Source organism: Triticum aestivum, chromosome 2B (assembly GCF_018294505.1).
Source record: "Triticum aestivum cultivar Chinese Spring chromosome 2B, IWGSC CS RefSeq v2.1, whole genome shotgun sequence".
Classification (NCBI taxonomy): domain Eukaryota; kingdom Viridiplantae; phylum Streptophyta; class Magnoliopsida; order Poales; family Poaceae; genus Triticum; species Triticum aestivum.
This window is the reverse complement of record NC_057798.1, coordinates 367,496,327-367,510,242: the sequence shown is the minus strand read 5'-3', so window position 1 is coordinate 367,510,242 and position 13,916 is coordinate 367,496,327. Positions and strand designations below refer to the sequence as shown.

The 13,916-nt window shown below is 41.7% G+C and overlaps 1 protein-coding gene across 1 annotated transcript; it reads left to right on the top strand.

Annotated features, from left to right (window-relative positions):
- Positions 1 to 873: 873 nt before the first annotated feature.
- LOC123044942 (ubiquitin C-terminal hydrolase 12) lies at positions 874 to 12,686 on the top strand. Its single transcript, XM_044467823.1, has 32 exons — positions 874 to 1,050; positions 1,366 to 1,441; positions 2,176 to 2,323; positions 2,424 to 2,581; positions 2,786 to 3,051; positions 3,134 to 3,352; positions 3,451 to 3,559; positions 3,645 to 3,760; positions 3,988 to 4,086; positions 4,793 to 4,902; positions 5,320 to 5,394; positions 6,074 to 6,152; positions 6,236 to 6,382; positions 6,457 to 6,537; positions 6,637 to 6,756; positions 7,209 to 7,331; positions 8,095 to 8,172; positions 8,274 to 8,362; positions 8,451 to 8,559; positions 8,673 to 8,741; positions 8,835 to 8,945; positions 9,361 to 9,416; positions 9,501 to 9,678; positions 9,770 to 9,871; positions 9,943 to 10,014; positions 10,125 to 10,190; positions 10,274 to 10,339; positions 10,440 to 10,523; positions 10,883 to 10,999; positions 11,894 to 11,968; positions 12,049 to 12,132; positions 12,218 to 12,686. The coding sequence occupies exons 1-32, from the start codon at positions 1,015 to 1,017 to the stop codon at positions 12,257 to 12,259; spliced, it is 3,360 nt and encodes a 1,119-aa protein (XP_044323758.1). The 5' UTR covers positions 874 to 1,014; the 3' UTR covers positions 12,260 to 12,686.
- The last annotated feature ends 1,230 nt before the right edge of the window (positions 12,687 to 13,916 follow it).

Genomic DNA, 13,916 nt, shown 5'->3' with positions numbered 1-13,916 from the left:
GGCCGTGTCGGTGCGCCCGGAGCGCGACATGTAGCAAACTGCACCCACCAGGCGCATCGAGGGGTGCCCCGACATCGCGGTGATTTCGCTTGATGAGGAGGCAGATGGGGAGGCCATTGCTAGAGAGGGGGTGCCCGGAGCGGTGGGGATCGAGGAGGAGGTGGGTGACGGGGAGCCAGGCCTGGAAGACGCATGCTGGCTCGATCCGGCCACGCTTGATGCGGAGGAGCTTGCGGGGATCGGGGAGAAGGTACATGGCCGCTTGGAAGGAGCCAGGGGAGCTGGGAAGCGGCGTGGTGCAGTTCCTGGCGATGTGGCCGAAGAAGCGGCACTGCCGGCAGCGGACGTCGCGCCTGCACTCAGAGCGGGGGTGGAAGCCGAGATAGCGGGGGCACTCGCCGGGAGCACATGGGGCTTCTGATCCGGCAAAGGAGGGACTCGACTCCATCCATCTCAGCTCGCGGCTGCGGCCGGTGGGCGGGGTGGCCATCAGGGAAGGTGGGCGATGGCGCCGGAGTGGCGGACGTCGCGAGCAGGAGTGGCCGGCGGCGCGGGTAGGGCTTGGCACTTGGCACTCAAGACTCTTACGCACAAAAAATCTGGTTCTGCTAATAATTTTCAAGACTGTTTAGCTAGCAAGGACAAGTTAAAACAGTGCAAATCTGTGAAGCCCATACCTCCAAGTTGAGATTGGAGAAGCGAAGCAAACAAAGTTACCGAACTCGGGTGTCTAGCAGAGTCCACGCGCCACGCATTGCGCCCATGAAATCTGGTCCGTCCACACCTCAATAATTCTCCCGTATCCCCCGTCCATTCCCCCACCGTCCTTGCTCCGCAAGCCTCCGCATAAGACCCTGGAACTTTCCACGACCCCCAAAACCTCCCCGCTTTCTCTCTCCTCCACCTCCCCCCCTTCCCCACCCCCACCTCGCGATCTCCACGCCTCCCGCAACCCACTCCCGGGGCGGGCCCCACATCGCCGCCGGCCACCCCCTGGTCCCCTCCCCCGTCGCTATGACGATCTCCACACCGCCCCCGGCGCCCGCAGAGGTAAGCTTGTGCGGGGTAGCCGAGGCAGCCCTCTCCCCGCAGCATCCCCTTTCTCCCTCTTTGCCTTCCTCCTCGCGCGGGCCCTGTCCGTCGCTTTGGGCAGCCGCGACTCCGTACGCATCGTCGCCTGCCGACGGCGCGGTGTCCGTTGTCCTAGGCTTCTGGGTTGGTTTCCTAGGTGGGGGTTCTGGCGTTGGTCCCCCTCAGCCAGGGTGTGCATCCCGCGTGGGCGGAATGGATTCTAGGGTTTGGGGTTTTTAGCCGCTTTGATGAGGTTTGTTGGGATGGATCTGATATGACGTCAATTTTGCGCAGCCGCAGCCGCAGCAGGAGGAAGAGGAGGTGCTCGTGCCGCACCAGGAGCTACCCAACGGGACGCAGCCAATGGAAGGTTCTCTTCCGTCACCTCGCCTCGCTTTTCTGCTACGGCTTGTCATTTATTTTATTGCCTGTTAACGCTCTCAGACGTGTGTTGTGTCGAACTGATTAGCTACCCTGTAGGTTGCATGTTGCTGTCTCGTTTTTCTTTCCCTTTGGTGGGAGTATTTTTCTGCCTTATTGTGTAGAATGATGATTCGTTATTTGATTGATTGCAAGATTTTTTACTTTCTGCCTTATGCAGGATTGCCATTGTTTATCATATTTGTTGTGCAGAATGGTGATTCATCATTTGCTTGATCTGTTAGTTGCTCTATACTAGCTATCATGGTTCTGTGTAGTTTTGTTAGATATAATGCCAATCACTGCTCCCAGTTAACAAAAAAGCTTGCTTGCTTCGCTTGCAACGTTATTTCTTTGCCCCACGCTGGGTTATTGATCTACTTGTGACATTTTTATGCCAATGTGGTTCTGTAGTAATTGTTACGGTTGTTGTAATTTCGTTTTTGTGTAATTGCATTGACACAGAAACTTCTTTTATTTGCTTTCTTTCTGGGTTGCATTTTTTGTCTCTCTATGCAGTATGTTCAGCAAATGCATTTAATCGCGCCCTTTGTTTGTGCTTCGTGGTAAATACAGGATCCAGTTGGAACTGGTGTGCTATTAAGTGTTGTTTTGTTATTATATGTGATTGCCATGTAAGGTTAAGCCGTATTCACTCATGCTGACTCTGTATTGTCACTCCAGTTGTGCCTGCTGAGCTGGCTACTACTGTCGAAAACCAGCCAACAGAGGATACACCAATCTCGAGATTTACTTGGACCATTGATAACCTATCAAGAGTGAATACGAAGAAGCTCTACTCTGAAACTTTTGTTGTTGGTGGCTACAAGTGGTAGGTTCCTACTGCTTTTTTTCTCCGAAATAGTATTTGATTAGCCCCGGTCTCCGAGAATGTCTGGTAGTGTTCTTTATCAAATCCTTTTTGTTTTCAGGCGAGTTTTGATTTTCCCAAGGGGAAATAATGTTGAATTCTTGTCTATGTATTTGGATGTTGCTGATTCAGCAGTCTTGCCCTATGGATGGACTAGATATGCACAGTTCAGCCTCTCAGTGGTTAATCAAATTCACAACAAGTTTACAATAAGAAAAGGTACTTTTTTGCCACTTTTGTGTGTAATATTCTGCTGGCGAAGAAGAATGCTTATGGTACATTGGTTTGCAATTTATGCATTTTACATAAAGTTCTCTGACCATCTTCTAGTCACCCTACAATTGGAACTGTTTAACCAATAGAGATAATATTTTGATCTGAGGTGTAACGGCTTCTATAACAAGTGAATTGAAATGCTTGCAGAAACACAACATCAGTTCTCTGCTCGAGAAAGCGATTGGGGTTTCACTTCATTTATGCCTTTGAGTGAACTCTACAATCCCAGTAGAGGTTATCTTGTAAATGATACTTGTGTAATAGAAGCAGAGGTTGCTGTGTGTAAGGTTGTTGATTATTGGAGTTATGACTCTAAAAAGGAGACTGGCTATGTTGGCCTCAAAAACCAAGGTGCCACTTGCTATATGAATTCTCTCCTTCAGACTCTCTATCACATTCCATATTTCAGAAAGGTACTGACTCCTTATTCACAGATTATTTTATTTTTCTGCTCAACCTATCTGGATTGTGGTAACTTGGTATATTGCTTGCTAGGCGGTTTATCATATGCCCACTACTGAGAATGATATGCCCTCAGGAAGCATCCCATTAGCTCTTCAAAGTCTCTTTTATAAGTTGCAGTATAATGACAGCAGTGTTTCCACAAAGGAGCTAACAAAATCTTTTGGGTGGGACATGCACGATTCATTTATGCAACATGATGTGCAAGAACTAAATAGAGTTCTTTCTGAGAAGTTGGAAGATAAGATGAAGGTTTGACATCTGTAAGCTCTTTCTTTTTATATCCTCCGGTGTTGTTTATTGAATCATATATCTCTGACTGAATTATACCTGTACAATGTTGATTCAAGGGAACCGTTGTGGAGGGCACAATACAACAATTATTTGAAGGGCATCACATGAACTATATTGAGTGTATCAATGTGGACTTTAAATCAACAAGGAAGGAATCCTTCTATGGCAAGTGACGCTGTTACTGAAAATGGTTAACAAAGTTTAAACCTTGCACCCTTGTTTGACCTAATTGTAGTGTATGCTTCTGCAGACCTACAGCTTGATGTCAAAGGTTGCCAGGACGTCTATGCTTCATTTGACAAGTATGTGGAGGTGGAGCGCCTGGAAGGTGATAACAAGTATCATGCGGAACAGCATGGATTGCAGGTTAGTCCTCTGGAGCTTTTGTGGCAGCTCAAGCAATCCATGCACCCTCTCAACCTTGGGTTCCCTGAACTTAATCTAAATAGGGCTACACCACCCCCACCACACACCCTAACCCCACGCTAATTGTTGAATATAGTGAGCTGTGGTCACCAATTACCTGATTATCTGGCAACAAAGTAAATTGATTTATTGCATGGGTTTCTTCATTAGACATATTGTTGTTTCAGGATGCAAAGAAAGGTGTTCTTTTTATCGACTTCCCTCCAGTTCTACAACTTCAGCTAAAACGCTTTGAATATGATTTCATGCGTGACACAATGGTGAAGGTTTGTATCAGCGCCGCCAACTTATTACTTATCCTTCTCTGTTTTCGCATTCCAGTAAATTTGAAGATGATGGCTTTGTGGTAGGGGAAAGTTTAGACCTGACAGGGCTTACACATTTGTCTGAGTATCTATTTGAAGCGCAGAAATGCTTACACATATCTCTTAGTATCTGTATTTGAAGCGCAGAAATGCCTATTTAAAAGAATGCAGCACAGTACTATCTAGCATATGTCTGATCTCAGGGAACCATAGTAGTAACACTGTTATCTTCTAGGGTGGTAATAACCTTCTGTTCAGTGTGCAGTGTGAACAAAATGCCAACACTTGCAACAGGCTGATACATTCGGAGTTTACATTAGCCGTCTGTTTGGAAGTTGGAATAATGTCTCAACATGTCTCTTTAGTCACTTTTTTTTAATTTTCTGGATTATTAGATTTCTACCACAGCTGCATATACTAAGATGACATCAAGTGGTATAAATGATTTTCAAGTGCAACAACATCACCTTCAATACTGTTTTAGTTATTGGAAATGCAAATCCTAACTTAGTTCATAAAATTCAAGTCTCCTTTGCTTTTTTTTTATCTTCTACTCCCTCCGTCCCATAATATAAGAGCGTTTTTGACACAGTTTCAAAAACGCTCTTATATTATGGGACGGAGGGTCTTTTATGAAGAATACTTACCTCTACTTCCTGAAATGCAGATAAATGACCGTTACGAGTTCCCACTTCAGTTGGATCTGGATAGAGATGATGGGAAGTATTTATCTCCCGATGCAGACAGGAATGTGCGAAATCTTTACACTTTGCACAGGTTCGGTTGGATATTCTAATGTTTTCTTGTGTAAGATTTTGATAGTTGAAGATGTCACATATCATGGTTAATTAGCCAATAGTACTGGAGGTGAATTTGATGTTCTGATATTGCCATTTCTCCTGTCCTCAACTTACCTAGAGATCCTAGCCAGACCATAGTTAATCTATGAGATGTAAGTGTTTCTTCGTATGGACATACTTCTTATGTCCATTAACTTAAGCTAAATCCAAGTAAAGATGCATGGTTCTTGATCAGACACAGTTACGGTATAACAGCTTGGGTTGGGGGGGGGGGGGGGGGGTTAATGGCCCAACCTTATAGATGGTCTAGGTAAAAAGTAAAATAATGATTGCTACTCATAATTACATATTAATATTTATCTCGATACAGTTCATAACAGTTAATTTCTTGCAGTGTTCTTGTCCATAGTGGCGGTGTTCATGGTGGGCATTACTATGCTTTCATAAGACCTACGCTCTCTGATCAGTGGTACGTCTGTTTGCCTGGATTGTTTTTTATGACTGGCTCTGCTCCCCGTAGGAAAATAGCAGATTCTTGCAACCATCTTGGCTGTGCTGGGCTTGTCAACATTTTTTTACTCTTGCCGGATTTGGTCAGTTGGTGTTTGCAGCTGGACAGCATGGTGCTGCCTGCCAACTTGCAAATAAAATTTCACAGTATTTTGTTAAATGCACCTGTGGCGGTGCTACCTGGCTTATCAAACTCATGATGATTTGGAATTGTTCGCGAAGAGTTATTTTTTGTTTTGGCAACGATGCATGTTTTTCGACAATGTTTTCGAGAAAATGCAAAGAGATTTTTGCGTTTCTTTGTATTGAGAAGATAGGGTTTATGTTACAATCCTCCTAGGAGGTACAGAAGTACAGAACTGATGATGAAGACAGGGAATCAGTGCACGTCCCATGTCTGGGGGATGATGTCGCGAAGGCCAGCGGCTCCCGCCTTGGCCCAGAGCGACACCTTACGTTTGATTATTGTTGCTCATCTACTCTAGAAATTTATTTGTATCTTAAACCAAATGTATCCATTGCAAGTAGTTGTTGGCATGCATGATGGCCACCTTTGCTTTTCAAAACATAATATGATCTTGTTGGCTAGTTGTCGTGTTCATGTTTAATTTAATTACTCGCTGAGCAACAATTTCCAGGTTCAAGTTTGATGATGAGCGTGTAACAAAAGAAGATGCAAAGAGGGCATTGGAAGAGCAATATGGTGGTGAGGAGGAGGTTCGTTACAATTCCTCATGGGTACAATACCTTTATTTGCTGTCTGAACGTTGGGCTAATTAATCGTACCCACATTTTTGCAGCTACCCCAGACTAATCCTGGCTTAAACAACACTCCATTCAAGTTTACCAAATATTCGAACGCATACATGCTTGTATACATTCGTGAAAGCGACAAGGACAAAATAATTTGTAATGTGGATGAGAAGGACATAGCTGAGCACCTTCGAGTAAGCTGTCTCCTAAGATATCTGTCTACTGAGAGCTTCTATTTTAGTAGTCTTATATTTCCGTGTGCTCCCAGATTAGACTGGAAAAGGACCGTGAAGAGAAGGAGCGCCGGAAAAAGGAGAAAGCTGAGGCCCACCTATATACCATCATTAAGGTATTTGAGTCAACCTGCTGGGCGTAGAAAACATAAACTGTTTTAAGCAGCTTGTTGTTATTTTCACTTAGTTTTCTCACATGTTTTCTTCCTGTATAGGTTGCTAGGGATGACGATTTGACTGCTCAGATAGGGAAAGATATATATTTTGATCTTGTTGATCATGATAAAGTCCCGAGCTTTCGTATTCAAAAGCAGATGCCTTTTACTCAATTCAAGGTAATTACATGGGGCAAGACTATGTTTGCTGTGATGCTGCTTTTGGCTTATTCCAGCTGTAGGAATCGAATAAGGCTGTTGCTTATTACTGGTTGTATCCATAAACCAAAACCGATGATTCAAGGGCTCGAGTGGCCCTATCTTGTTACATGACACTTTTTGGTAAAAATAACACTTTGAGGCCTATCTCAGATGGACTAGTTGCTGTTTGTTCTTCAAAAATAGTAAGCCTAAAATGGTGCAATAATACTTTGGTTTTAAGTAGCACATTTATGTGTTTCTTAACATTCTGTAGGTGTAGCCTATAGTTGTGAATCATTGATAGGATTTCTAATTTACCTTGCTTGCTACAGCTTATGTGCACTGTTATTTTGGAATACCAAACTTAGCGCCAATAAGAGTAGAATTTCATGGTTTCCATGTTGATCAGTCATCTGTGAAGTGCTTTACAGGAGGAGGTAGCAAAAGAATTGGGCATCCCTACACAGTTTCAACGATTTTGGTTGTGGGCCAAGCGGCAAAACCATACCTACCGACCCAATCGACCATTGACTCCTCAAGAAGAAGCACTAACTGTAAGATGCTTCCATTACATTGCATTGGATAATGATTTTCTTGTCTCTAGTTCTCCTTGAGTATTTGCAAGGGCTGAATGGAACATACACATACTTTATGTTATGGTTTTGGTATGCTGTGGTTTCTTGGTTGATTACTCTTTCTTCAGAAACTGTGATTTTGTGATAACTTATGGTGTTCATAATTGAAATCTGTTTGTATTACGATGCGGTAGTTCTTTTGGATGTTAATTATTTGTTTTTAATTGATTAGTAATCAATATTGGGTATTGAATACCACCACTCATCTAAGCAAGTTTCTGTTGAATTGTCTATGGTTGTGCACTCCAGTAGACTAGCAGTAATTTATTGTCTGTAAGATAGTAGAAGTATAAAAGATTTGACCAGTAGAAAATACCACATTACTAGTTGCACATACTTCTTATCAGACAAGTTGCACCTGCTCTGATTCTTCCACTTGATTGCATGTCACCCATTAGTATCATCTTATGTGCAACCACTACGCAAAGCATTCTCTTTTTGCAGTCAAAACTTTCCTGTTCATTCAACTGTCGACAGAATTTATTTGATTCTAATGACAGCCAGGGTCTCCTATGTTTTCTTCTCTTTTTAAGTCGCAGTCAAACTAGATCTAGCCCGATTTAATTATTGGTGTGATCTCTTGTGAAAATAATACTTCCCTGTCTTTCTTTCAGCATTTGTATTCTCGTTATGCATATGGGCAAGCACACTTAACTCTTAAGGGTAAACATTTTTTATGTAGGTTGGGCAATTAAAGGAAGCAGCAAACAAGGCCCACAACGCAGAACTGAAGTTGTTCTTGGAAGTTGAACTTGGGCTGGTAATAGCGCACACCTTCCCTTTCTGTTTCGGTGCAGTATTGATATCGTCATCTACTTCCAACTAAAATAAATTTGTTTGCAATTTTTGTGGGCAATGCAGGACCTAAAACCTCTTGCTCTACCAGACAAGACCAGAGAGGATATTTTGCTTTTCTTCAAACTCTATGATCCTGAGAAGGAACAGCTGCGGTACTTCTCATACTTTCTAACACTTCTGCATCATTGCTCATTTGTGATTAAACTAGAGTCTTACTTGTCTGATGAATGCTTTCTTCAGGTATGTTGGTAGGCTCTTTGTGAAGGCTTCAGGAAGACCGCAGGATATTCTGCCAAAATTGAGAAAAATGGCTGGTTTTTTGCAAGATGATGATGTTGAACTTTACGAGGTATGTTGGTAGGCTCTTTGTGAACTTTACGAGGGTAATGAGTCTTGAAGCTGATGCATATGTGATACGCATATTATTTTGGTTCAGTATCTTACATCTTCCACCAATTTTAGGAAATTAAGTTCGAGCCAAATGTGATGTGTGAATACATTGATAATAGGATTATATTTCGCTCTTGCCAGGTAAAATCAGATGTCTATAATTCTATATTTTGAACTGATATCGTTCTTGTTTCTCTGATATTGTCATATCTGAAATTATTTTTATGTTCACAGCTGGAAGATGGTGATATTGTTTGTTTTCAAAAATCTCCAAAGCCAGATACTGCTGACCAGTTTAGATACCCTGATGTCCCATCGTTTCTGGTGTATATACGTAACAGACAGGTGCCAAAGAACACGCCACTTGCTAGTTCAGAATCTTATATTATCTGATATTTACACACATTTTCCTTGCCGTGACATTTTCTTGCCTTGTACTCCCTCCGTCCGAAAAAGCTTGTCCCAAGCTTGTCACTCAAATGAATGTATCTAGCACTAACTTGATGGTAGATACATCAATTTGAGGGACAAGCTTTTTCGGACGGAGGGAGCAGATTACTAGTGTTTCCAACATTTTTTAAGAAAAAGAGCAGTTGCACACGATTTCTGTGATTGTATCTAGTTTTGTTTGCTATCTTATTTCTCAAATTCATTTTACCATCTCTCTAGGACTGTGCTCTCATATTGCATGTGTATGTTATGAACATCATATATATTGTACAATTTTTATATACGATTAACTGCTGTTATCATTGTTTAGGTTGTCCACTTCCGGTCGTTGGAGAAGCCCAAGGAGGATGATTTTTGCCTAGAGATGTAAACATTTGCACATATTGTGATAAACAAATCATGGTATTCTGCATCGTTACTGACTTCCTTCTCTTCACCCTTCCTGTATAGGTCAAAGATTTTCACGTACGATGAAGTTGTAGAAAAAGTCGCTCAACAGCTTGGTGTTGATGACCCATCAAAAATTCGTCTTACATCACATAATTGTTACTCTCAACAGCCTAAGCCTCAACCCATTAAGTACAGAGGCGTTGAACGTTTGCTAGATATGCTGATTCACTACAATCAGGTTTGTGACAAACTAATCATTACATGATCATTAGTTGCTTAATAACAACTAAAGTGAAGAGTAACATATCTAATAACTTTTCATGCATCAGACTTCTGATATTCTGTACTATGAAGTATTGGATATACCCCTGCCAGAACTACAAGCATTGAAGACATTGAAAGTTACATATCATCATGCCACCAAGGATGAGGTTATTGGTTGAAACTTTTAAAGCTTGTAGTAGATTGATTTTGTCCAATAGTCTCAAATGTATTTTACCAGGTGTCTGTTCACAGTATAAGATTGCCAAAAAATAGCACGGTTGGTGATGTTCTAAGTGATATCAAATCAAAGGTACACTGTAGTATCCTTATCTTATGGTCTGTATGGCATGTACTAGCTCGCTTTATTGCTTACATGATGCCAGCTCATGTTCTATGCATCCTTCTGTCATTGTCAATCAGGTTGACCTGTCTCATCCTGATGCTGAACTTCGATTACTTGAAGTTTTCTACCACAAGATATACAAGGTGGTACATGCTAGTTTAACACCTCTTAGTTGCATTTAGTTCCACACAGTAGACAAGTGTTATTTACCATGTATTTGCTGCAGATTTTTGCACCCAGTGAAAAGATAGAAAACATCAACGATCAGTACTGGACACTGCGTGCAGAGGAGGTATGTGATGATATGCCATGCTTTACAAAACCAGAACCCCCCCACCCCAACACATGCACACACCACCTGTTCAATGGATGATGTTATCTTTTCTTTGTAGGTACCGGAGGAGGAGAAAAACCTTGGTCCTTTTGATCGCTTGATTCATGTATACCATTTTACCAAAGACACTCAAAACCAAACGGTAATGAAGTTTGGCTAATGCTTGCCCTCAGTTACTCGATCTATGCATTGGTTGTGTTCTGTAAAACACAAAAAATACAGCCTGGTTGTGAGTAGTTCCTCAAATGCAGTTGGACGAACTTTTAGTCACTGTACCACATTTGGTTTTAAGTTACTTTGTCATTCACTGAAAGAAATGCTTTAGCTGTGTCTCTAATACTCCAATATTTGACATTGTTGTGTTCTGCCCACCATCCAGCATAAATGATGGAATTGGAGGCAAGGCAATTATTACTAAGCAAGATTTCCTTGGTCTGCTTCTGATAGCATATTTGGATCTCTAGTTAACCACATGCTTGATATTTATCCTGATTTCCGCAGCAAGTTCAGAATTTTGGAGAACCTTTCTTTATGGTTATTCGTGAGGATGAGACCTTATCTTCTATTAAAGAACGTTTACAGAAAAAGCTTAAGGTCTCAGATGAGGATTTCTCCAAGGTAATGAGGATTTTTCCATGGTTTCTGCAGCATATATTGCGATGTATATAAATATGTTTTTTTTTTGCTATAGCGGCATAGTGCATCCGTGTCCGCCGCCCAATCTTCGTTAGATGTGATGTTATTGAGAATTTGGGATATGTGTATGCTTACTAGTTAGAATATTTAACACCAGTCAAACATCAAATATCTGAGTTGGCATTTATAGCCCAAGGTCTCACTCGGGGCTTAAGAAACACAGTTAGCTATCAATTTTGGTTGGCGCTCATAAAATGATTATGAAAAGCATAAGCTTTTTCTTTTTTCTGGTAGGTTTTCCGTTAGCAGCTTATCACCTTGGTTCATGAATGCTTAGGTGATGGGGGATATAGTGGAGGTTCTTAATTTCATCAAAGCGGTCCTCTGTGTTTCGAAGCCTAACAATCTAAAATAAGTAACTAAATTATGCTTCTCTAAATTGGTGTTAACCTAATTGGAGGAGGAAGTATTAATACTTATTGGAAGATAGCGGGGGTCCATCCCAACTGGCGACAACTCCCTGTGGGCTAGGACATGAGTTGCTTATCTGCATGACACATCATCCACAATGCATATAATTAATCGACTGCATTGGTCTAAGCTTGGCAGTAATCTCTAGAAAATTAGGTTTTGTCCATTTGAAGCTGTTGGGCTGCTTTAAACATGATACATACTACTCCCTCCGTCCCATAATGTAAGATGTTTTTTGACACTAGTGTAGTGTCAAAAAACCGTCTTACATTATGGGACGGAGGGAGTATCTTCTTATTTCTCCGAGGCTTGTTTATCTTGCATTTTGTATGTGGAGCTGACACCTAGTGCAAACGTTGGTTAAAATGTACTTGTCCGATGCTAACAAATGTTCTATTTGAACAGTGGAAATTTGCGTACATATCCCTTGGTCGCCCAGACTATTTTGAAGATTCTGACACTGTAGCTACGAGATTTCAGGTACTATGATGCTAGTTATCTACTTCATGAAGCAGCTTTTGTAGCGCTTAATTTGATTTCAATTGTATAAACTTGTTTAGAGAAACATGTATGGAGCTTGGGAGCAGTATCTTGGACTGGAGCACCCGGACACAGCGCCAAGAAAAGCACATAGTGCTAACCAGGTACGTGATGCACATTGTTGCAACTTGTGCCAATAATGTCAGGCGTGTTGTCTGGAATTTTGCTAATTTCATATTTTGTGCGCAGAACCGCCATTCATTTGAGAGGCCTGTAAAGATCTACAACTAGACAGTTGTGAGAAGCGGGAGCAACGTCCTGCCATGCAATACCACCAAGCAAGTGGCTGAAAGTGAAATTGCTGGCTTGAATAAATCGTGTACCATATGATGGCAGGACTGGTTGCTAAGTTAATGACGGAGCCTGTAAGCGCGTTTCGGTGCACTCTGCCCTGGATATATAAAGTTTGTGCAGAGATGACCCAACGAACCATCACCTTTTAGTAGATAAGGAGGCTGTTTTTCTTTTCTTGCACTAGGTGCTCTATACAGTCAAATAGCTAGTGGATTGCTTGGTTCTGCAGTTGTTGCTAGGTGCAGAGTTGTTGATGATGTTTTTTCTGTATATTATTGTTGTGAGCTGTACAAGTCCAGTCGTTGACGGTCACACGGTATCTGTAACTCCAGTGATGATATAGTGCTCTGCGTCTTTTCACAAATTCGTATTATCTGACTCTCGTAAGCTGTGCTACAGGGCTATTACCGCACCTGACTCAGTTTGAGCTTCCTTACCCTCTGCTCGACTTGCACCATTTGAAGTCTTGTTGCAGCTGTTATAAGTAAATGTAAACGAGAGACGGGCTAGAGCAAATGATTCAATCAGTTATCTTTATTGATGGGAATGAATCCTTATATACAACATGGATGGACTCGTGGGATTACACATGCGGGACAGCGGGGATTTATCCCCTAATAACACTGGGTTATTATTCTCAACAGCAGCCTTAAACTGAAAGTTAGGGCTGGGAAGTCTCGGTTCAAAAGTATGCTATTAACATGTCTTACCTAGGATTTTAAGCTCGTTAAATGCCATGGTTCGATCATCCGTGCGGGTGGTCTCTGAAATAACTGAACTTTCAGCAACACAACCAAAGGACACAATTTTGGTGGTAGTCATGTTTTTTCTTTGAAGGGTGATGGTAGTGAAGTTTTTTTTTTTTTTTTTTTTTGAAACAGACGCAAAAGAAGTTTTGTTTATGATGATTGAGGAATGCAGTGGATCCAGATTCAGCCTGTATGGGTTTCGTGTTAGGGACGGAAACAGTGAGTAGGAACGAACTATTTCATGTCTGATTTCTGCAAATATTCGGCCTTCTAAATCTGAGTAGATTACGCATGAATGTTCAAATTCTCTTGGCATGAAAGTAAAATAAAAAAAAGCTTCAAAATAAATCTGATTTTTTTTAGCTAACATTAAGAAATTTTTTGAGTGCTAGCAAATTTCATCATCATATCACATTTGTGAAAGTTGTGGCAAACAAATATAAAATAGGCGCCCCAAAATGTTTTCGAAAGTAGCACCTTCGGAGCATCAATATTGTTCTTTTCGTCACACTTCCACAAACGTGATTCTATGATGAAGATTTGCAAGCACTCAAAACATTTCTAAATGTTGCCACAAAAGAATGCATATATTTTTTAAACTTTTTCGATTTTAGTGCTCATCCGAACTCATTTCAGCCCGAGCTAAGAAACTCCATGCCCCGTTAACAATAGGTACTCTCACCCATCATGATATCTTTGCTTTGCCTCCCCCATGACGACGGACGCACTTTGCTAGCAGAACCATATTTATGTGAACTCAACTTAGAGTCCCATATCACACAACAAGAAGTTCAATGGCCACCTCGGCGGTCTCTGGCGTCGACAGTGACGCTCCCCCCTGGCCG